General features: G+C 41.8%; 2 protein-coding genes across 5 annotated transcripts in view; one reads left to right on the forward strand and one right to left on the reverse strand.

Moving 5' to 3' along the window:
• EndoB (SH3 domain containing GRB2 like, endophilin-B) overlaps positions 1-18618 on the reverse strand; it is a 102985-nt gene extending 84367 nt beyond the window's left edge. For 2 of the 4 annotated variants that reach the window (XR_010565653.2, XM_065437382.2), the window contains exons 1-4: positions 18314-18618; positions 17416-17557; positions 13139-13264; positions 4886-5019 (exon numbers count right to left, since the gene is read on the reverse strand). Coding sequence is in view for 3 of the 4 variants with exons in the window: in XM_065437382.2 (XP_065293454.1) it covers positions 4886-5019; positions 13139-13264; positions 17416-17557; positions 18314-18385 (474 nt within the window). In the remaining variant the exon portion in view is untranslated. The remainder of the gene's footprint in view (positions 1-4885; positions 5020-13138; positions 13265-17415; positions 17558-18313) is intronic. The other 2 variants (XM_065437383.2, XM_065437381.2) reach the window with 2 other exon arrangements.
• Positions 18619-18810: 192 nt separating this feature from the next.
• Positions 18811-20175, forward strand: LOC135906150 (uncharacterized). Its single transcript, XM_065437384.2, has one exon. The coding sequence runs from the start codon at positions 19145-19147 to the stop codon at positions 20153-20155; it is 1011 nt and encodes a 336-aa protein (XP_065293456.1). The 5' UTR covers positions 18811-19144; the 3' UTR covers positions 20156-20175.
• The last annotated feature ends 3104 nt before the right edge of the window (positions 20176-23279 follow it).

Below are 23279 nucleotides of genomic sequence, written 5' to 3' on the forward strand. Positions count from 1 at the left end.
ATCCCATCGTCCGTGGTCCTTTGCCAAGAGTGGAGTACGGCATGAATTCGGAGGTAGCTGGCCCATGCCGTCGTCCAACTTATTTACGCTGAGATCGTTGATGAAGTGAAGAACTGCTTCTCATCGAGAACGAGGAAAAGGGTTTATTTACAGAAATTAAATCAGTCTAACATGACTGCTTGAGAAAAAGAGTATTAGTCCAACAGGACTGCATGAGAGAAGTGACTCAGTCTAACATGACTGCTCAAGAGAAGTGTGTCCTCAGCATTCGCACAACCACAGTTTTTATACACTCGATCCGCCGGTCCTACGACGCGGCGACTGTTCGTTTACACATCACCAACTCGCAGCTGCTCTGCAGACCAGTTTACGTACACAAAGGCAACCGCGCTCTGTACACAGAGGCAACCGCGCGGGGTGCCGTTCCGGGAACTATCGGAGTCGATCGAGGGTCGCTCGTTGTTCTGCGCCACTCCGAAGCGTGAGACGCACGAAAAAACGTCGTCCCCACGGCAGCTTGTCCAGCGTTTCAAATCAGCTCCGCGTTGGGGAACTCCGGAATCATTGTTCACGCACCGAACTAGTCCCGTCACAATGTCGAAGGGGCTGGAGGAAGGCGGCGGATTCCAACGCAAAGGCCGCTTCTTTGAACGCCTCCCAGCTGCAGCGACGGAGAGGGAGAGGTGCGCGTCTTGCACCCCTTGTCGTAATCGGGTGGCAAGGTGGCAATCTTGTTGCGCAACTCGCCATTCTTGACAACACACAATGTGAATTGAGTTGATTTATAGGGTTTTACGTGCTGAAATCATATGACATGATTACGAGGCATGCCATAGTGGGTGACTTCAGATTCATTTTGACCATCAGGGGACCCTTAACATGCCTCCAATGCATGACACACGGGTGTTTTTGCATTTCGCCCCCATCAAAATGCGACTGCCTTGTCCAGGATTTGATCCCGCGATCTCGTGCTTAGTAGCACAACACCGTAGCCACCGCGGTGGGTCACGCACAATCTTCTCAATCACCGAATATGAGGTGCTGCTGTGCGAAATGTTTAGCCGCGGGTCTGAGAAGTCGGTGTACAATGTTCTCAATCGCCGAATCCGAGGCGCCGATGTGCGAAATGCTTAGCTGCGGGCCTGAGGAGTCCGCGCACGATGTGCTCGATCGCCGAGTCCAATGTGCCGAAGCACAAAATGCCCAGCCATGGGTCCAAAGAGTACGCACGCGATGTGCATGGTCGCGGGTGCTGAGGATTGCGTGCGCAATGTGCTTGGTCACGGCACCGATGCTTGAAAAGCTTAGCCACAAGTTCGGGGATTGCTTACGCGATGTACTTGGAAGCAAACTTGGAAGCGAAATCTAAACTCCAATGCTCAAAAGGCTTATCCACTTGTTGTGTCAGACGGTTTCCCCATGCAAAGTGTTTGGTCACAAAGTGCTTAGCTCGGAATGCTTAGCCGTGCGTCTGAGACGTCCAGTAACAGAGGAGTCAGCCACGACACCGCACTTCTGCTATGTCCACGTCACACCCGTTCCAACACTCATCGGTATTCCGGTGATCGCGACATCGAGAGCTCGCGAGGTGCAAAGAATAGACGATGCCCCTATGGAGCGAGTGCCAGACCAATAGCAAACCGTGATGGAGTCACGTGGCAGGCACGGCCAATTGGAGACTTCGGAACGGCCTTCAATCATTTGCTTTTTGTGCACTTGTTTCTGTATGGAGGAGATAGCTGAAGTGGCATGGCAAATTTGAAGATGGAAAAGTGCGCTTTACATCAAGACCAAGACGCAGTGCTCAGTTGCACCATTTCGGAAACATTGTGGCTTGAAAAATACTGTTCTTTCGTGATTTCTGTGAAATTTTTTGCCCCCTTGGTTGATACAACAAATTTTTAAGAGTACCTGTACGTCGTCCTTCGTGATGATATCTCGGAACCAGAAAGACAAAGGGTTATAGAACTGAAAATGTTATTTTCAAAAAATGATTTTTTCAAAAAATGATTTTTTTTGTCATTTTTCGTGATGCCAAAGCTGCATCCTGTCTCCCCTTAAGGGAAGACGAGGGTCCTGAAAACTTGCTTTTTATTTTTCGACATACGTTTAATATAATATAAACTATATATATATATAATATATAATATCAATTTTTATAATATGTGTTTTGATTTAAAATATCTCACTTGGAAGAAAAGATATGACAGAATACAATACTCCTAATTAGGTCATGTCTGTTTGAACTTTCCATCCTTATTGTGAATTATTTTTCTTCAACTCTATCACAGTCGATCCCGGATATATCAAACTCCGATCTATCAAATTATTGTCGATCTTGAACAGGTGTAAAATTGCCTTGAAAATCCCATGCAAAAGTATACCGATGTACTACACAAGCATTGAAATCCCGTTCACCAACAGATTCAATATATGTATTGAGCACTGCACCGTGCCTCGCCCCTGCAAGTGCGCTTCTCCTAACAAATATACAATCACTTCTCACGTTGGCGTAAATATTTACTGCTGACGAATTTGAAACGGCACTGTTTTGGCAGATGCTGTCAAACAAGATATTGACTCTGAAGGGCAGTACATGCCATAGAGGAAAAATGAGCAGTATGCTCCAGTTTTGCTTGCTGTACATATGGATGGCTTGTGCAAACTGTGGCCGTTTGTTATCAGCAAGAGCAGATCGCTACTCTGGTTCACGAATGAGAAAGGCCTTCCAGTCTCATATGTGTTCCACAAGAAAGGGTGGATGACATCTAATTGTTTCACTGAGTGGCGCCGTGCATGGGACGCTGAACTGGAGATGCTGTGCCACCAGGTTTGTCTTCTGGTAGACAAGGGCTTTCCATGAACAGGATTTTAGGATTCCGCAAGCAACCTCAACCTCCACTTGGACGGATCTTTACAATGCACTAAACCTACTGCATGCCACATCTGCCGTCAGAGAAAGAGCCATTGCAGCAACAACGTGCAAGACTTGTCGCTGTTAAAGCCCCTGCATCAACGCGCCACCGCCGCTTTCTTAAGTAGCGATAACCTTTGTTGTGCGCCGCCTTTTCCCCTCACACCAAATCCGGTTCCGGTATTTCCGTTTCCGGCATTTCCGGTTTAAAAATTTCCGGTTCTGGCGTTTCCGCTTCCTGGAGTTGCGCCGCGGGAATTTCCGCTTTGACTGCTGTTAGACGATGGTGAGACGCCCGCGCGTGCTTAGCAGAGCTGTGGCAGTCACCATAAGAAGAATGCAAAGGGGACAAGCTGTTGTATTCCGCTGAAGTAGTAGTTAGCGGTCACTGTTTTCCAAATGCACGAAAAACGGCAGTGGTCTCCAAGCGCCCAGGAACTACATTCCACTGCACGTTGTCACTCGTGCCACAGCCGGTCGCAGGTTGACGCGAAGCAGCGAACACGAGCAGATCGCTGGTTACAATAGGCAGTGGTTCTTGGATGGAATTGTATTCACAGTTTCAACCGCAGCTGGTGCAATTAAAGCCTCTCCGGCGACGCAAAAGTAAACAACACTAAAAACAAAACGTCCTTTCCACTCGGAACAGGAAGCTGCAGCTACGTAAGTTCCGCTTGGCGCCGAAAGCTAAAGAGGTGAGTGGGAGAGGAGCATGGAGGAGGAGGGCAAGTTGGCGGTACTTAACCTGGTTGGCGGAAACGTGTATGGAAGGGCTTTAGTCGCTGTGAGATTCATTAGTCCACGCTGAACGCGTTTCATTCGTGCACGCACAGTTACATGTCAGTAGGAACGGCCCCGAATGTCCTGAAAAGCTGAACAGCACTTTCTAAACTCACAGCGTGTGTGTAGTGTCGGCAGTCACCGACGCACAGAGGCCAGAGGGGAACGGTTCAGAACAAAGGGAGCACGTATTGGCCGCAAGGCGTCACGAGTGCCGAGTGGTATGCAAGAGACCCGCGGACTTTCTAGGATGGTCGAGAAGCGAGTATGGCTGGCTCCAACAGAAAGCCGGTTCCGAAACCCGGTACAACAGTCCGCCCGGCTCGTTGGCCATGTATGACGATCGGCCTTTTAAATGGTGCATATCGAAACGGCCATGCGGCCGGGCACGTTCAAGCACGATTTGCAGTACAAGTGCACTGATGGCTGCAAGGTGCATATACATACAGGATAGTTTGCTTCTGCAGTGTGTCTTTCTACCTTTTCTTGAATTAAAACAAGCAACACCCACTTCGATGCACGCAAGATGCACCACCACAGTTATGTATCTGAGCAATGAGGGCTTTTAGGGTTAGCATTCCAAAGACCATTTCGCACCACGTGTGACTTGTAAAGTTTGTGAGCAAAACATAAGCCAACTTCTGTGCAGTCTATATTGACTTGGGGAAGCAAATTGGTAAGTTCCAAGAAACTGTCAGGAATGTGAGGATATCTCTGATAAGCTTCAGATACGGATATTTTATATTTCAAATTATTGGTACATCAAACTATTTTGCAATTTCCTTCGAGTTCGACATATCCGGGATCGACTGCATTTCCTATCCCCAAAGTGAAGTGCTGAAAGCAAGTTTTTTCTTATCAAAAAAACAAAGAAGACACCGACCATGATAAAAAAATTATTAAAGCTTGACGTTCCAGCCCCCACAGGGGAGTTTTGTTCACAATGAGGGGGAAATTAGTTTTTTGTCAGACTCTTCAAAAACCTTCACAAGGCACACAGGCCAACTAATTAAGTTTTGAATAATTTCTTCCTCTTGGTCGAAGTCTGTTTTGTTTTCTTGACAATTCTTCCAGACCAGACGAGATTTATTCATACTCTTGACTTCCCCAAGTTTTGCCTTATTTTGACCAATTTTTGGCCATGGCAGTAATGGCCTCATTTAGGAATGAAGAGGATAAGGGATTATTTACCAAGATTGTCTTCATGTCTCCATCCAGAAACCTCCTTAGTGGCTGGACAAAGTTTGTGTGCACCAGGCGGCCAAACTCTCGCTCTGCCTGGCCCAGCTTCTGTTGAGCCTGCCCAACTTTGATGAGGGCACTCCCTGTAACCAAGTCAGATAACCAAAACCATCACATTGTAGTCAAGATGCACATACTAATGTGATATAAAAGAGCTCAGCAAAAACCTTCCTGGATGCACGTGAATCCAAGCAACTTACACAATAAAAAACAGCAAAGCTGTATAAAGCAGCTCTCTCACACCCGTTGGAAGTCCTAGGGGCCTGGTCTCCCACTGCCTAAAATATACACAAGACTTTGCAAACACATCACTATATCTCATGCAAATGCCCTGTTACACCCGATTCTTTTCAAGCGGCTCACCATATCAGATCTCAGTGCTTCTATACTTTCCATATCACATGTTCCTATGTGTTCTGCCAGTGGCCACATGCAAGCACGACCTGGTCATATGGCCGTTAAGGGGCTGTTACGCAGGCTGCATTGCTGGCTGCTTTTAGTGATGGTCTGTGCATTTTCATCGACACTCTGGTCATGCAGCCACTTCAGAGCTGCGACACAGGCTGTGTTGCTGGCTGTTCTCTGGTTGGCAATTGGTAATGACCATGCCACCAAACACTGCTGCCGCACAAGAAAACGTGAATGTCCGCCTATACAGCTTAGCTGTAATAGTGAAATAAGTTAAATTTCCTAATCGAATCAAATCCCAACAGTCAAAAAAGGTAACCCTCGAATATTAAATTCAACACAAAATTTTTTCTCATTTCTAAACAAAGCAAAACAAAGTTTGCATGAACGTCAATTTTAAAAAAAGGCACTTAGATTATTCGACACATGCATGCATGATGCCATTTTCAATTGGATGTACAGCCAACTGAGGAACTTAAAAATGAAAATAAACTGCTTTCAGTTTTAAGGTATGCCATGACAATGACAGTAATGAAATAAGAGGACAACATGTCACAAGATGTGTGCAGTGTTGTGCTTGTTCAAAGAGAGAGGCCCGGTGCTACAGCACTGCGCATTGTTCTAAAAGAATGCAAATGTCGTAAGACTGGCGAAATAATAAATTGAATTGCTTAAATTACAACAAGTTCGTATTCAGGCTACCTAAATTTTTATTGAACAACTGGAAATTACTGAGCAGAAGTCCAGATCTGCCTATGTGTTCGGCAAGGCGAAAATTGGGAATGTGCTGTGTTGTCGAGAATAACTTGTTCTTGATATTTGGTGGTGATATTAACATAGATCTGTCTGTAAATTCCACGTACCAGAAAGAAATGATCACTATAATAACGTCAAATGGTTTTGAAAATCTGATTGCTTCGCCAACCCGAATTACAGACAGCAGTGAAACTCTACTCGACTTATTCATAACAAATATGCAAAACGACAGCATAACCGCCGGTGTGCTATCATACGACATAAGCGACTACCTTCCAATATTTATTACGATACCTAAACATAGTTTTTGAGACAAGAGGGATGTGAGATGCTTCACTTATCAGCCAATCACAGCAGCCAACCTTGAGGCTTTTAGAACTCAGATGTTAACCTGTGACCTGGAAGTTATCGGTCAAATCGCGAACGCTGAAGAGGCATATACAAAGTTCATAGATATAATTTCTGGTATATACAAGTACCACTTTCCCGAAAAAAGAATTACCTCAGGCAAAAAAATTCCTAAACCTTGGATAACGCCTGAACTGCTTGCAAAAATACATCGCAAAAACGAATTGTATCATAAATTTATTCAAAATAAGGACCCAGATACACTGAAACAATTCAAAACTTATCGAAATAAACTGAATAAAGAAATAAAACTAAGTAGAGTGCGACACATTCAGTCTGAATTTGAGTGCTCTGCACCAAAACCTGACTTCTTATGGAAAAGGTTAAATACTGTCCTTAATCGTAATAAATCGCATTCTCGTATAGAAAAACTGAGCATAAATGGCAATGAGATATCTGGCATCCCTCTCGCCACTATGTTTAATGATCACTTTGTTAGCAACAATCAAAACAGTTCATCTAGGACATTGCTTAAGTTGAAGCCTGTTGCTAGCCCCTTCTCATTATTTCTTGAGCCTGTCTCTGAACATGAAGTTTTCTCTGCTTTCACGTCACTGCGAAATAGTTCGTGTGGCTTTGAAGGCATGCAAATTATACCGATAAAGTACGTGTTAGATATTGTCACACCGTACCTTACATATATTATTAATTTATGTTTGTCCAGTGCAACTTTTCCGAAAAGAATGCAAATCGCTAAAGTGAGTGTTTTATTTAAAAAGGGAGACAGAAATGATATCCAAAATTATAGGCCTATATCCATATTGCCCATCTTTTCTAAGGGCCTGGAAAAAATCTTACATCGCCAATTTAATAATTTTTCGAGAAGAACAATATGATATCACCTGCCCAATTCGGCTTCAGAAAGCTTAAGTCCACCGAATATGCACTGTTGGAACAAAAGGAATTCATCTTATCCCAGTTCGAAGAAAGAAGACTTGTGCTTGGCGTCTATGTGGATTTTAGCAAAGCATTTGGTAATATTCACCATTTAACATTGACTGAAAAACTTCATAGCTATGGCATTCGAGGTCATTCTTTAGCACTAATTAAATTTTACCTAGCAAGCAGACAGCAATTTGTTCAGATAGATATGCATTGTTCAAGTATGAAGCCTATTTCAAAAGGAGTTCCGCAGGGAAGTGTCTTGGGGCCCCTTCTTTTTAACGCCTATATCAATGATGTAACTAATATTTACCTAAACGCGAAATATGTCCTGTATGCTGATGACGCCAGTATATTTGTTTCAGGAACAAACTGTACAGATACAGAGTATGAAACGAACCTCATGCTCTCTAAGCTGAGGGACTGGTCAATAATTAACCAATTAGAAATAAATACAAACAAAACCAAAGCTGTGCTCTTTAGGCCTAAAAATAAGCCAGTGAATTCAAATATTAACATTATGTACGGGGAAAAAACGATAGAAATGGTTACTAGTATGACAACTCTCGGCATAACGTTTTCGAGTAATGTGCTCTGGGACGAACACATTGACGCAGTCACAATCCAGTTATCTAGGGTCATTGGCATGACGTGGAAATGTAAATCACTATTGCCGTTTAAAGTTAAACTTCTCATTTATAACTCGCTTTTTTATTCGTACCTCTATTATTGCTTATTGGTATGGGGTACGACTACCTTTGTTAATTTGCATAAACTACTTGTCTTGCAAAAGAAGTTTGTTCGCCTACTCTTTAATGTCCCCTACAACTCCCATACTATAAACTTATTTCAGGAAGCCAACATAATTTCTGTGTTAAAGTTATACCAGTACAAGTTAACAACTGCATTTAGGCGGGAAGTAAAACTGAACTGCTCCTTTCTACGACAACTTTCTAACCTTGAATTTTATGTTACCCGTCATAAAGAGATATGGCGGGTGGTCACACCCAGAACAAATTATTTAAGGGAAAAGCTGTCACACACAATGCCAATGCTTCTAAAAAAATATAATAATGTAGGCGTTGATATCACCCAAATAACGGCCCAACAACTGAGAGACTTGTATATGCATGATTTTTAAATTACTGGTTGAGTGTACATCCTCTCGGCTAGTATGTATATAAAGTGTGTATATATGCTTCTGCATATGTGTGTGTGTAGGTATGCATACGAGTGTGTATGCATATACGGGTATATGAATGCATGTGTATGTATATATATGTGTGTATATAATGTTCAGTGGCGTATTCTTGTCTCATTTGTATTCACCACGAGAACCACACAAGCTACCCTAAGTACTTTTGGTTTTGTCACCAGTGGCTCTGTATGGATATGGGTGTGCATGTGTAAATGCGAGTATGTGGGTTCATGAGAGTATATACGAGTATGTGTATATATATGTATGCATACATATGTATATGTGTATGTGTATATATGTATGTATGATGCATATGTGCTTGCATGTATGCTGTTGCCGAATATTCTGTAGAGGGGGCTGCGGGCCTCGTCAAGCTGCCTACTGGAGCAGCTTTTACTTGCAGCCTCCTCCATCAAGTAGATGTAAATAAAGCTATTCTATTCTATTCTGACCACCATGTTTCGCGACAGTAAGCATGCGCTTTATTCAAAAGAAGCTGAAAAAAATGCCAACAATTGCTGCAAGGCCTGACAAAACGAAAGGTAGAAATCTCATCACAGGTAAAACTGTGGTGTCATCTTGGTGGCAGGAAAAATACCACTGATTTGATACAGTGGAATTCAAGGTTAGGCAGCGCAGCAAAAGTTCTTGGTCCGGCCACCCAATCTTGAACGCTATGCTGATACCAAAGCTCCACATTATGATAGGTGGAGCATCACAGGCAACCATCTGCATCAGCAAAGTGACAGTGCTGATACAGATCATGTCATTTGTTTTCCAGTAGTTTGTTTAGTGTATCGTATTTGCATGATTCAAACGTGCCCCCGCACCTAACGCACATGCAATTTTTATGGGCTTAATGCAAGAAAATAGAAGTGCACCTGAATGCAAGATGTATATGAATGTAGCATGAACCAGAATGTAACATGTACCCCATTTACAAAAGAAAAGTATAGCACGTCCCCATGTTTGTGATCAGAAAAAACAAAAAAAATGAGATGTGCAGAATTTCACTTCACAGAAGGCAAAATTTTTTTTTAATGAGCGTTCATAATGAAAGCAGTGCATCATCATCGCCATTTGTGCTTCACTGGTCACAGATACCAAACACACAAGGCTGTGTTCTCGAGTGATCACATTTAGAGATTTTACTATCACTTTCACAAGATTTTATGTGACTCTGCATCAGACTTGACAAAATACGCGGCTGAGAGTGCTCCTGACACTCTCTGCAGATAGTGAGGTAGGCACAGCACCAGAAACGCTGGTGGCTATATATGCCGACGCATTCAGTGCAGAGTTGCACAAAACCTTGCAAAAGTGATAGCATCTTCGAAAGTGATCTTAGACGTGCACAAAATGAATCTACAATTTAAGAAAACATGCTCTGCCACCATCATAGAGTTAGTTTACTAAGTCTAGAGGAAAAGCTGGTCAAAAAAAAGTAGCAACCGCAAAGGTGGCGCCGTGTTGCTATGACTCATTATTGTAGAACTAAGAATATTCATAATGCTATGCAAAAACAAGCATTTACAAGTATTATGTATGCATGGACAATGTTTAAAGGTCTTTCCATATGTTTTTCAGAAAGATCGGATGGCTATTTATAAAATTTACAGTGCCCGAAAGGATGTGTTTGCAGGCACCTGAACTAGATGGCGCCACCATACTGAAGGAGGCTCAAGATCGTGCTGCGCCTGCACGCCTGCACAGGGTAGCAACATGGTGGCGTCCTTGCAGTTGCAGATTTCAATGCATGGGCACTATGGGGAGCTTTTCCTCAAGAGTTGGTTATATTAACTCTATGGCTGCCTTCTCATAATGGCAATGATGCTACATCCAACAGCTCTGATGGTAAGCTGTTGCCAATGCCACCAACACCGTTTTGGTTTTGCATACGATTCTAACGCAAAGGCAATTTTCAGACCTATTTTTACATTTTATTTACATTTATTACATTCATGTAAATATAGCACGTCTGTAATAACAACTTCCCTTTGCTTCACAGCTACAATGCATCCATAAGTGCTCGTCTCATTGTTCTGATAAAGGAAATGATCCTGTTTCATGCAGTCATCTGTATATTTTATCAATGTAACGAAAGTTATTGCCTACGTTGGGCATGCATTGTGTGATTGTCATATCCTTTATACGCCTTAGAAATTCAAACTTGCTTGCCACTTATAGTACAGAGCAGGACAAAAGTTCAATGCTCTGCTAAGGCATCTGCCTCATAGGAAAAATTTGGCCATTTGTACCTAATCCCACTGATTTACAAACTGACAGTTACTGGGCAGTGCGACACATAAATAAAATATATATATATTTGCATGCAATGGCATTATAATGTTAAAGAATAAAAGCTGGCAAAACAGTCACAATGCGTGCAAAATGCATTTTCAACTACGCATGTTTTTATTAAGATAACAATTATAGCTTTATGGTATGTACCTTTAGATCATTTCAACGCAAATAATCGAATTAATTTTATATCGTGTTAACGTAAATAATCAACCAGCATTTAAAGACACAAACTCATTACAAGGCTCGAGCCTGGTATCAATTCGTTAAGTTGTCAATAAAAAAGATGGCAAACATTACAATTGTGATGAGAGTGCAGAAATTCAGATTATCACTGACAACATAAAACAAATAGTAGCTTATGTTTGAAGCACTATATATTGAATTGTACTCTTTTTTTTTCTCTTTGCTGATGCACATTGTTAAAATATGCGTAAGGTTCTGAAACACCTCCAAATATATTTTTGAACTCATTCAATTGTGAATGTTTTCATCCAGTGATGATCCCTTCGTAGCAGCTTACTCTGATGGAATGTAGTGGTAAAGGAAAAGAAGGCGCTGAACTGCACAGCTACAGGCTTTCCCCCTCAACTTAATCCAAGTACCAGTCAATTTAATCCGTGCGCCAGTCATTTTAATCTAAGCGCCACTCAATTTAATGCAAGCCCCATTAAATTTAATCCAAATGCCAGCCAAAATAATCCATATACCTGTGAATTTAATACAATAGTAACATGCTTCAAGAACCTTGTTTCAAAGCAACTGAAATTTTGTTAATGTTAGGAGTTTATGTTTTAATTTAAAAAAAAATACAAAGTGGGGACCAATAGCGTTCTTCCCAATTGACTAATGACAACCTTTGGATGTTTTTCTTTGTGTGTTGAAGGCGGCTCAGAACACAAATTCTCGCAGACAAGTCCGAGGAAATGTCAGCATAGGATCGTTAACTGAGTTAGTGATGTGGGTGCAATATTATCTTGGGTATCAACTGAAACACCAAAGAGTGACTCAATGATGATCATTAGGTACTGGTAGGCCTTGGTTACTAGTGAATACGAATAACTCTTTCTGCTGGTGCTATCGGTAGCTTTCAATCGAACACATCACCATCGACACGATTCAAATACTCATGAAATTAGCAATAAGTGCATGATGCACCTAACTGACAGGGTCAAGTCACTAGCGAGCACAAGTTACTTACTATGCTTGGTTCGTTGTTTTCATTTAAATGCGATAATGTCATGGATATCAAATGAGATGTCATGAAATGAGTGATTCAACACCGCCTACTAGGAACTGGTGTGCTAAGTCACTAGTGATTATGAACCACTTATTTTCTCTGAGAATGGCAGCTTTCATTTGTGCGTGTCGTCAATGGTATCAATCAAACTGTCATAAAATGAGCTTTTTTGTTATCATTGCCAATTGATAACGCCGCGTCATTAGTGATCACTAGTGATGCGCTTGGTTTGGTACTCTCTTACTTTCACGCAGCACAGTGTCATTGATTAGTACGGTGTTAGGCGATGAATTCAACTGAAAGCTACCGATAGCGGCAGCAGGAAAAGCTATTTGTATTCACTGTTAACCAAGGCCTGCCAGTGCCTAGTGATCATCATTGAGTCACTCTGTGTTTCAGTTGATACCGAACACAACATCGCACCTGCATCACTAACTCTTAATGATCCAACACTGGCATTTCCTCAGATTTGTCTGCAAGAATTTGTCTTCTGAGTCGCGCTCAAAACATAAAGAAGTGTCCAAAGGTTTTCATTAGTCACGTGAGAAGAATGCTATTGGTCCCCCACCTTGCTCTTCTATTTTGAATAAAATTAACAACCCCCAATATTTTAGAAATACTTTAGTTGCCATGAAATTTGAATGTTATTGAAGGACACTATGTTTGGATTAATTTGGCTGGTATTTGTATTAAATACAGTGGTTCCTTAATTGAACTGGTTGGCACTTGGATTAATTGACTGGCAGTTGGATTAAGTTGAATGGCACTTGGATTAAATTGACTGGCACTTGGATTAAATTGACTGGTGCTTGGATTAAATTGAGCAGAAAAGCCTGCAGGTGAGTGTGAGAAACTGTAACACATGTCTCCTCTAAAGAAAAAGACAGCATAGAAACACACACACACAAAAGAAAAGGCCCGTTAGCCATTGCCAGCAACAGCTGAGTGACTTTCACTTCCTTGCAATTGGCTGTACATAGAAAAAAAAAAGCAAAAAAGTAATTAGTACCGTAAGAGGTGCCAGGACCAAAGTCGGTTCCAGCGTCTATCATGTCTTGGCCCAGTAGCTCAGTATTATTTAGTCTGTCTCGTTTCTTGTCAAGCTTTTCAAAGAGATAATCTTCTACCCGCACATCTGCAGTAAGTATGAAAGAATGAAAGGGTAACAATGCTATTAGGCACTGTTTGTGAATACATGCCAGGTGTGTACATGACTATGTTTACATTATAATGGTATACATGGTTAATGGCAGACATTCAGGATTTCATAAAAGCAAAATGTTGCAGCCCATTTCATTTTCAGAATCCACAAAGTGCACTTCATTAAAGCATGTTATGAAAAAATGAAAGGGTAACAATGCTATTAGGCACTGTTTGTGAATACATGCCAGGTGTGTACATGACTATGTTTACATTATAATGGTATACATGGTTAATGGCAGACATTCAGTATTTCATAAAAGCAAAATGTTGCAGCCCATTTCATTTTCAGAATCCACAAAGTGCACTTCATTAAAGCATGTTATGAAAGAATGAAAGGGTAACAATGCTATTAGGCACTGTTTGTGAATACATGCCAGGTGTGTACATGACTATGTTTACATTATAATGGTATACATGGTTAATGGCAGACATTCAGGATTTCATAAAAGCAAAATGTTGCAGCCCATTTCGTTTTCAGGATCCACAAAGTGCACTTCATTAAAGCATGTCATATGCTAAAGAGTTTGTCAACTGGAACATACATTAAAGCATTAAACCTGAAGTTCTAATGTCACATTTGACATCCTATGGCTGTTATATCATGAGAAATACTTGTACATTCATGTCACGTAGCCAAAGGGTGAGCATGGCTATTATATTTTACTATTCATATGCACTTCTGATAATTGTTGCCGTTTGCTAAACAACTTTCTGTGGCAATGAGAGGAAAGCTACGGGGAAGTTTTACAATCGGAGGTATACTTTGTATTATTTTGCTGTGTTAAGATGTTTATGCTTTCTTTTGCCCAGCTTAAACTAATCCAGTTGAAAATGTAGAACTTTTTTCAGGAGTACCCTTACTTGTGCGCGCTTTCCCCCTGTAGCTTTCTCTTCATTGCCCCAGAAAGATGTCCACGAGCATAAGAGCAACAGCATCGAGTTGTCAATTTACTCCTCCAAAAACCAATGAAGTTAATGTGTTTAGAAAATTAAGTATGAAACGAACTCCCAACATGCCATGTCTTTTTCCTATAAAAATTGCAGCGTACCAACCAGGTCACTCAGGTCACCGTCACCAACAATACATATATTTTTAATGCGAAAGCATCTAAGCCCCATTACACGAAAATCCGGCATCGTAGTCAGTGATGTGACCGAATGATAGTACCAATAATGGCCAACAGCACAAACATTAAAAACACGTAATGTTCAACCATCCAGTTTTGCTCAACCAGTCAATCAGCATGCGCCTGGTGGCTGAAGTGAGAGTATAACCTAAAGTGATAGTCCTGGAATGCGCCCCCTGATTGACTAAAGGTGTAGCGTAGTGCCTGCGTCATTGGGCACGTGAAGGCGCAGTCAATGGGGAGGAGGTGGCACCGCATTATGAGTCTATAAAATGTGCGTATAAAATAAAATGCATTAATGTACAATTGAATACCATTAAGCGATCCTTCGACTTATGAAGTCCTCACGGGCAAGTGGGCACGTTGAGATGCTTCGCGCATTTTGATTTGGTCTTACTGAGGAGCAGTTAGTACGCAGGCGAGAACTTGCACAGACAAGGAACGTGCGCGAAAAAAAAAAAATAGAAAAAGAAATTTCACCAAAGGGACTAAATGCTTTTGCATTCCCATACGTAAGCAGTTTCAAGTGTCTCTGTCGAACTTTTTTCTTCTTTAGTTCATTGCAGTGTCTACAATTTTACGTAACCTATGCTTAACCAGTTTTTAACTTTACAGCATTTTTCTTGTCGCATCAATATTAACATTCTTTGACTTCAGCCTATGTATTGTTGGGTTGTGTTCCTGCAGAGCGTAATGCCTCAGGTAGTGCAGGGCATTCTGTCTACTGGCTTAGTCAATCAACACCCTGTGAGACAGAATATGGTCCGAGGCTCGTTGATAAATTGCCAAGGCAAAACAATCAGAACTGTTTCATGTTCAGTGCCCCCACTGTTCTGCCTTGGGTTTGTATTATGGTTAGGTCAAATTATGGTTCTCAGTTGTATTATGGTTATGTTTGTTGTCCTCCCTTTCCATCATCCTTGTGCCTCAAAAGGCACTGTATACACTTATGTAAATATATGTAAACTGCTGGTTGGCATCCACACAATGAAATAATCTGATATATTATTAGAAAACTGAGCTCACACATTAAAGCATGCACACTGAGCATATTGTTAAAGGTCATGTGAACAACAAAGTATGTATGTGCATGACAGTTCCCTGCACAGTGCAAGGCTAGATAAACCAGTGCCGGCTTGAAATAATGGTTATTTTTGTTCCTGTCACATAAGCGTCTGTCTGATGCCCAAAATGCAACAACTGGAACAATAGAACAACTAAGGTTATAGATAATATGCACAATTGTACAAACATTGAGGGGAAAAAAATGCGCTACACATTGCAACACTCAGAAGCTTTCAGATCAGTCTGTTAAATGCAGTTGAACAGTATGCATGTACACATGTAAACATGAAAAATAAAGAAAAAGCAACAAAAGAGGAGACTGCTTACAAGGATGAATGAAAAAAGAAATTCAGCACAAGAACTACTATAGATCCCCTGCAAACTCTTCCACAACTTAGCCTCCCTGCACAGCAGGAATTCCTTGTGTGGCTGCCACAGTGAAGAAATTGAGGCTGAAATTTGATGCAACAGTCTCCTTTAAGTATTCGGCAGATGGATGTGTGATCAACACAGGTATATGCCACACAGTGTGTTGCCATCGCTGCTTTTTATATGCATCTGAGTACCACTGGCAAGAAAGTGCACCCCCTTATGAAGAGGTAGAGATGTCCATTGCGAAGGGTCATGCGTTACAAGACTCCAGGCTGCACCTAGAATACATGACATCATGGATTTTTATGGTGTATACTCAGATCTAGTTATTTGTTTATAGGTAAAAAGGACTGATATGATTAGGATTATGATACTCTCTAATGCAAAATATGAGCCTAGCTTTATACGCATTTTCATTTCGCGATATATTGAGGCAAAGAATTTGAAAGAGACATGTAGCAGGGTCGGGAATCGTCTAAAATCTGATCTTCTAATCTATGAGTCAAGTGCATTGGCTTTTATACATGACTTGTAGAAAGTTCCAGCATAATTGCTGGCAGCACATGGCTTCCAGAAAGTACTACACAATTTGTGGCGTGCATACAATCAGATTACAATTCCACACCATGACCATCGAAACAAGTGCGAACGAGACCAAACCAAGCAAACCAAACAAGCGCGAGCAACAGCTGACGCAAGCAGGCCATAATATGAAATGAGCAGTCCGGCTGAGACCAGTTACGAGTATACATCGAGCGGTTGGGTGGGTCCGCGTGACACCAGTTTCCCGCGCGCACGTCACTGAAGGGGCAGCTCTCATTGGTCTCCGCTTTTCGTGGCTTGTGTCTTTCATATCCCGCTACATGTTCACTCTTTCAAGTTTTGCTGTGCTCGTTCGCTCGGTTATGCCACTACAGCCACTCGTCGCAGGAATGGACGCCTAAGAGCGACGCTCTAAAACGGCCTAAATACAAGAAAATACTTTGAAATATGTTTGTAACACTTGCCTAACAGCATCGAGGTTCCGGCATAAATAAACGGGAGTTTGGCCTTTATTTTCTCTAGTAATACACTCTAAAAAAGTTTAAACCCTTTGGGGGATATCTTGTCCTCAAACAATAATTGTCATCTGTTTTGCTTTCGTTTTCTTACTTGAAAATTCTGCACTCACTACTTTCCTGTCAAGAATGCCATGTCACGCTGATAACGCACATGCTTTTCATGACCTGTAAGTACCAGGTGTGCAGCATTAAAAAAAGGAAAGGGATGCAAGGTAGATGATTATTGTTTGGGGACAAGATAAGCCCCAATGGGTGAAAACTTTTCTTAGAGTGTAGTCAACCTTTCGCAAAATGAACGAAAAGATGAATCTGAAAGAATAATTTATCAGCCTAAATTGACTTTTGTGTTGCTCTTTAGTGTCTTTTTAATAGGTCTCTATGAAGATGGAAGTGGTTGCACATCTGTTTTAACATGAAGGGCACTTCATTAATCTAATCTAAGCAGGAATTTCACTTACTTGGATTGGGTTGAAGGACTGCTTCCGTTTTACCAACCAGCCTTTCAGTCCAATACTTGGTTCTGTCAGAACGTTGAGCCAACGTCTCAAAGTGTGCATCAAGTTCAGTTTTGTCTGATGTTCCCAGTCGTTCCTCGGTGTACTGTTAGAGAAAAAGAGGTTACAAGCCTCACTGATATATTCAGGCTTCATTTTTCATAGCTTCCGCGAGTCACCTCCAGCGTAATCTTCCCAGTTAACCTGTCTGGTTGGATGAATGAAAAATGTATCAGCCAGCATGGCAATCAGAAAAACAATGCACAATTTAGTACTCAGTTATAAACAATGCAGATCTAGAGTAACTGTAGTGCTTGATGAGCTAATTTTTTAATAGCCCTGTCGCTTTCACAGGTAACAGACAAACAGTAAATGTTATAAAAAGTAGCGAGTAGCTGAGTGATGGTTCGGTGCTGATACCAACATGCGACTGCTTTCAGTGCCACAATATGTAAAACATTGAAGTACATCCAATAGGTTCTGCTATAAAAATGGCGCCTGCAATACACACGAGGGACATGGGAAAAACATGAAAAAAGAAAGTTGAGCTCGTCTAGAGCCCTTGTGCCTGCTGCGATAAGACATAAGCGGTCGTGCATTAGGCATCGTTAGTTAGCTCAGACAAGACGAAAAATAGCGCGTACAACACCTCGTTTAGCAACACGCGTTCTTTCCTTTTCATTAAAGCAGATGTAATCCGCGGTGCTCACAATAAACGCTACTGATGCTCACGATCATGCGGCGATCTCTGCGTTCGAAAGTACCCGTCATGTCGAACAGCAACGGTGCATAACAAACCAATAAGGGGCGCAAAACCAGACCACAGCGCACGTGGAATAGTGCATAACGTTGTTACTGTCACCTGAACGGCTCTGGTGAACACGGTTGCAGCTTCTGTCGCAAAACCTTTGAAAGACTTGACGCTAAAGTCCATCGCTCAGCTGCTCCAAAACATGCGTCAACACCAGCTGAATCACGCTCAACGACTCGATGCGAGGACCTTGGCTGATTCCCTCCAAAGTCAAGCCTCTTCAGAAGCTTGCTCTAAAGTTGGGTCAATAGTAAATTCAGTCTGAAACAAGAAATGACAATGATAAAAAATTAACGAGGACCCCAAAGAGGTTCGCTGCCGGATGGCTATGGATGTCACCCCCCCTGCAGACAGCCACCCGCAACAGCAAGTGCGGTCAGGGCGATTCGCTCTCGCGCACCGGGTGTTCCAAGATGCGCTTTTGCTGTTTTGTTATGCTAATCACTGGAACTTATTGGTTATTTTGTATTCTTCCAATTAATACCAAAAATGTTCCAGCGTACTAACATGGTACTAATCTAAATGTGTTTGGCTATGGTAATGCATGGTAATACTACGCAACTGACGCAACGAGCCACTTGCCATGTCTTGCGCTGTAGTTGTCGTTCGTAGTTGACCACAGTTGACCATGAAATAACTAAGTACTGAAGTGGGAGTACCTGCGCCGTTCCTGTTCCCTTGAACGTCGCGACAAAATATTGGAGAAAAACCCACGCAAGCGCTTGACCACTTCAAAGCGTACTGTGTGAAACGCCGCAAGTATTGTCAAAAATGCGTTTCTGAAGTTTTCATGAGGTCTCCGGCACTGCCATCGTATCATCACCGTGTGTGCATCACTGTGCGAAGAGTGGTCTTTGAGTGACTAGCGTGTGAAGCAGTGCAATGAGTGATAAAGACACTCATTTTGAAGAATGGGAAGCGCCCGACAAGTCATTTCGCAAAATAATTGTAAAGGCCGGGCACATTGGAAAGAAGCCTTTGCATGAATCGTCTTGTCGCTGTAATGTTTTATCGGACGAGGAAGGAATTGTTGGTCTTGGAAGTGGCATTCGGACTAAAACCTTAGTCATCGGGGATGTTTCGAGCGAAGTGGAACTGATCCTTGAAAAATGCTTGATGACAATGAACACTGAAGAGGTTTGCGATTTGTTATTTACTCTTCCGCTAAGCATTACAGTGCCGTACGTACCGAAAGCTGCCTACCTCCACTGTGGCAACCGGCCAGCGACAGACCGCAGCAACGTCTCACGCGTACAAGGGGACACTATGAAAGACAGTAATAAGGAAGCAGGCGATGTGTCGCATAACAGAGGAGCACCACCCGAGAAGCCCGATGTGACCCCTAAGAGCTACAGAGTTCGAATAGAACTGGAAACGTTTAGCAATGTTCCCCATGTCTGCGATATGACTAGTGCAGACAAGTGGCGACACGCATGTGAACACAGGGATAAGGGCAGTCAGTTATTCTCTGCAAAGCACTACAGGTGGGCCTTCAGACACTTTAGCTGGTCGTACAAGTATGTAATTTCATTAGAACATGATAATGTACCTGATGATGTGACCAGACAGCTAGAACTAGACATCCAAGGTTTGAAACTAAAGTGTCTTCTGAACCTTGCAGCATGTCAGCTACAGAATTATACCTACGATCATGCTGTTGAAAATTGCACACTTGCCCTGGAGATAGACCCAAACAATGTCAAAGCCTTATACCGACGTGGCACTGCACTAATCCAATTACAAGAGTACGAGCGAGCTAAATGTGACCTTGAGCAGGCCAAGCATTTGGACCCCAAGAATACTGCTGTTGATACACAGTTGGAGATTGTTAAGGAGCGCACATGCAAGCTAAACAGATATTTTGCTGTAGCCATGAAGAAACTGTTTCAATAAAGCTGCTTAAGTAAGTGCAATTTACAGAAGCTTTTTTATCCCTGCATACAGCTTATAATTGTGCATTGCAGTGGCTAAAAATGGTAGACGACCCTAATCTTTGACTTAGGCGTCTATTAGTGGCACTTGCAGCACGGTGTTAATGTTATTTAGGTTAAGCGACTGAACCATAGAATAAAGAACGTCTTTCCCCTGGCATAATATGCAGGCGAGGAGCAAGCGCTGCTCGCGCCACCTGGCAAGGCGTAGCCCCCAGCGAGCGGCGCACGAAGCGCATATTACGCGCCCTCTCCAGTGCCAACGTCAAAGCACATAAAGAGTGCACGCGCAGCTGTTGCGAGCAGGTGAGCGCTGGGAGAGAAGTGAGAGAGGAGGGAGTTGCATAACATCTACTTTGCTAGGCAGATGTTCAGTCTATGCCAGGCAAGTTTTCCATTAATTAGCTGGTTAAATATGCCATATTCTTTTGTGTGACATCATTAGTGATGTCGTTACTTGTGCTTTCTACTTCCAGATTTCCAGGAATTTTGCGAAAGTAGTGCTCATATGGCTGGTCTCTAAACTCTATGATTCTGCATTTTGGTGTGTAGTAATCAGTGATTCAGTAACTCAACTTCTAACTAAACTTATGCTATGATATATCTATAATAAAACCCATGAATTTTTTACTGTACTATTTATTTTTCTGCGTTTTTCAGATTTATTTCTAATTTTGTTTCTAGTCATCTTGGGAGGTGAACTGGAAGTGCTGCAAGGAAACAAGAATGTCAATCGCTGCTCATGCCACTAAAATTGTGAAGTTTGTTCTACATTCTGCCATTTTACTTGCAAATTTGCACCTCCAAATTGCAAGTGCAAAATCTGCCCTTTTCTGCAAAATCGCACGTGCAAGTGAACTAATAATGTGGATTGTTAGACACATCACTGTGGCTGGCCTGCTCAGTTCTTGTTTTGACAGAGTAACAAATTCAACCACAAAAAAACTTTTCATGGAAAGTTCCTAGTTTGTTTTACTTTGTTTTTAACCGAAGCAGACTTAATAAGCTTACGCCGAGAACAATTCAGTCTTCCACTAGGTGCTCAAGAATGCCAAAATTACAGCTGCCGTGATCGGTGCACATGAAATGGGCATTAGTGCTTAGTGGTTATGGTGTTGTGCTGCTGAGCACAAGGTTGCAGGTTTGATTCCCGGCCACAGTGGTAGCATTTCGATGTGGACGGAATGCAAAAGCACTCGAGTGCTGTATAATGGGTGCACATTAAAGAACCCCAGGTGGTCATAATTAATCTGGCGCTCTCCACTATGGTATCTTTCATAACCCAGTGTCCAGAGTTAATTTTTAACAGACATTATTTAGTCCGTGGTTGGGTAAATTTCTTTCGCCTTCTAACCATTCTTTTCATTTTTCCTCGCATTTCCCTGCACACTTAGTGAAAACAGTCAGCATTGAACACTGCATACTCCCTTGCAACAAAACTTGAAGGTAAGAAAAAAAAATGTTTAAGTGAAATAAGTTTGGAATGTCGTGTTATTGGTGGATACAGAAAAATATGTAATGCTCTGCTTCACTTTTTCATAGTTTACAGTTTACTTTGCACATGGTATGGGCTGTGCATTCATGCACAAAACATTGTCCAATAATTTGGCACCACAGTCAACGTCAAAGTAACACTGCATGATTTCAACTCCATTCATTTGCACTTGGTCTGATACTGTAGCACATACTGGATCATAACTGTCCAGATAATCGTGAGACTTGTTGTTTGCGACTTAATTTGTCGCTTTGATGCAATTAATAGTGTTGATGTTTCTTATCGTAGCTAGCATTAGTGGTTTACACAGTTACTATTCAATTTGTCGCCGTGACAGTATGCAACAAAAGGCATACACTAATAAGCTGAGTAGGCATAATGCTGCAGAGGAGCCATTCAGATAACACTGGGGCAATCTGCAGTCAAAAGAGTTTTCCTTGACTCTTTAGCATCAAGTTTCTGCTGTTCTATATGTGATGCAACAGCTGGTGGAAGTTGTGGCAGCTTAGGTATGTTTTGCTAACCAAAATTTAGAAATAAAAGTTTAATTGAAGTATGTAATCAATGTGCCTAAGGACAGTCAACTAAAATTGTACACATTTTGTTTGTTGAACTGTTCTGTTTAAGAAATCTTATATTTAATGCTGTCTTTGTGGTTAGGCAGAGAAAACTGAATACTGTTTTTTTTATTGAATTAAAAAGTGCTGCATTGTTTTTTGCAATTTTCAGAATACTTCTATTTTACCTCATTACCTATATTAGCAACAATCAGTCGGGCATAATATATCAAAGCTACATGAAAGATTTCTGGTTGAAAAGTAGGATAATTTACTCTTGCTTTCCAACACCATCTAGAGGCAGCTGCAGCAGCCAGGATGAAACCATTATGTTCACTACGAGAAGACTAGCCACTGAGCTACCTCAGTATATTAACCTTGTTACGGCCTTAAAAGATTTCAGTGATGCATTCATGACGTGCACACAAAGGTATAGTGCCTCAAAAGCAAAAGCACCAATTAATATAATGATGCTTAAAACGTGTCAAAACACATCTTAAGACATTACCGGTTGGGTTTTGCTGCAAAACTGATAAATAGTGCATGAAAAATGCTTTAGGAAAAGGAGATGAAAGGTAGACATCTGGATATCTGCTCTCGCTGCTAGTATATTACCATGCGGCAGGTTTACTTTTCATTGTTTCTAACATCAAGGACACTACATGAACAGTTTATCAATCCTAGTGAACACTTCAACCATTCAAAACTTATTGTAGCACATTTGGAATACATAGTGTGCCGAAGGTTCCGTCACGTGTGCTTGGGGAAGAGTTCTCATTCACTAGCTTTATGCTGCTACATCTTTAAGCCCCATCCACAAAAAACACACAACAAAATGCTGCCTTGAATGTGTATGCAGGACAGGCCTGACAGTCATTGCAGCATAGATATAAAACATACGCCTTCATTGAAAACACACACACACACACACACATATTGATACAACTTTAGGGAATGTTTCTTGTCTTGCTAGATTACTGGTCAATCCAGAGGGGAGGCCCTGGGACGCCCTTCCCCGAGACATGCTGGCACTT

Source organism: Dermacentor albipictus, chromosome 1, assembly GCF_038994185.2.
Source record: "Dermacentor albipictus isolate Rhodes 1998 colony chromosome 1, USDA_Dalb.pri_finalv2, whole genome shotgun sequence".
Classification (NCBI taxonomy): domain Eukaryota; kingdom Metazoa; phylum Arthropoda; class Arachnida; order Ixodida; family Ixodidae; genus Dermacentor; species Dermacentor albipictus.

What these genes read in the sequence shown, in the direction of transcription:
- LOC135906150 (XM_065437384.2), top strand. Translation starts at nt 19,145, where the DNA reads ATGAGTGATAAAGACACTCATTTTGAAGAATGGGAAGCGCCCGACAAG.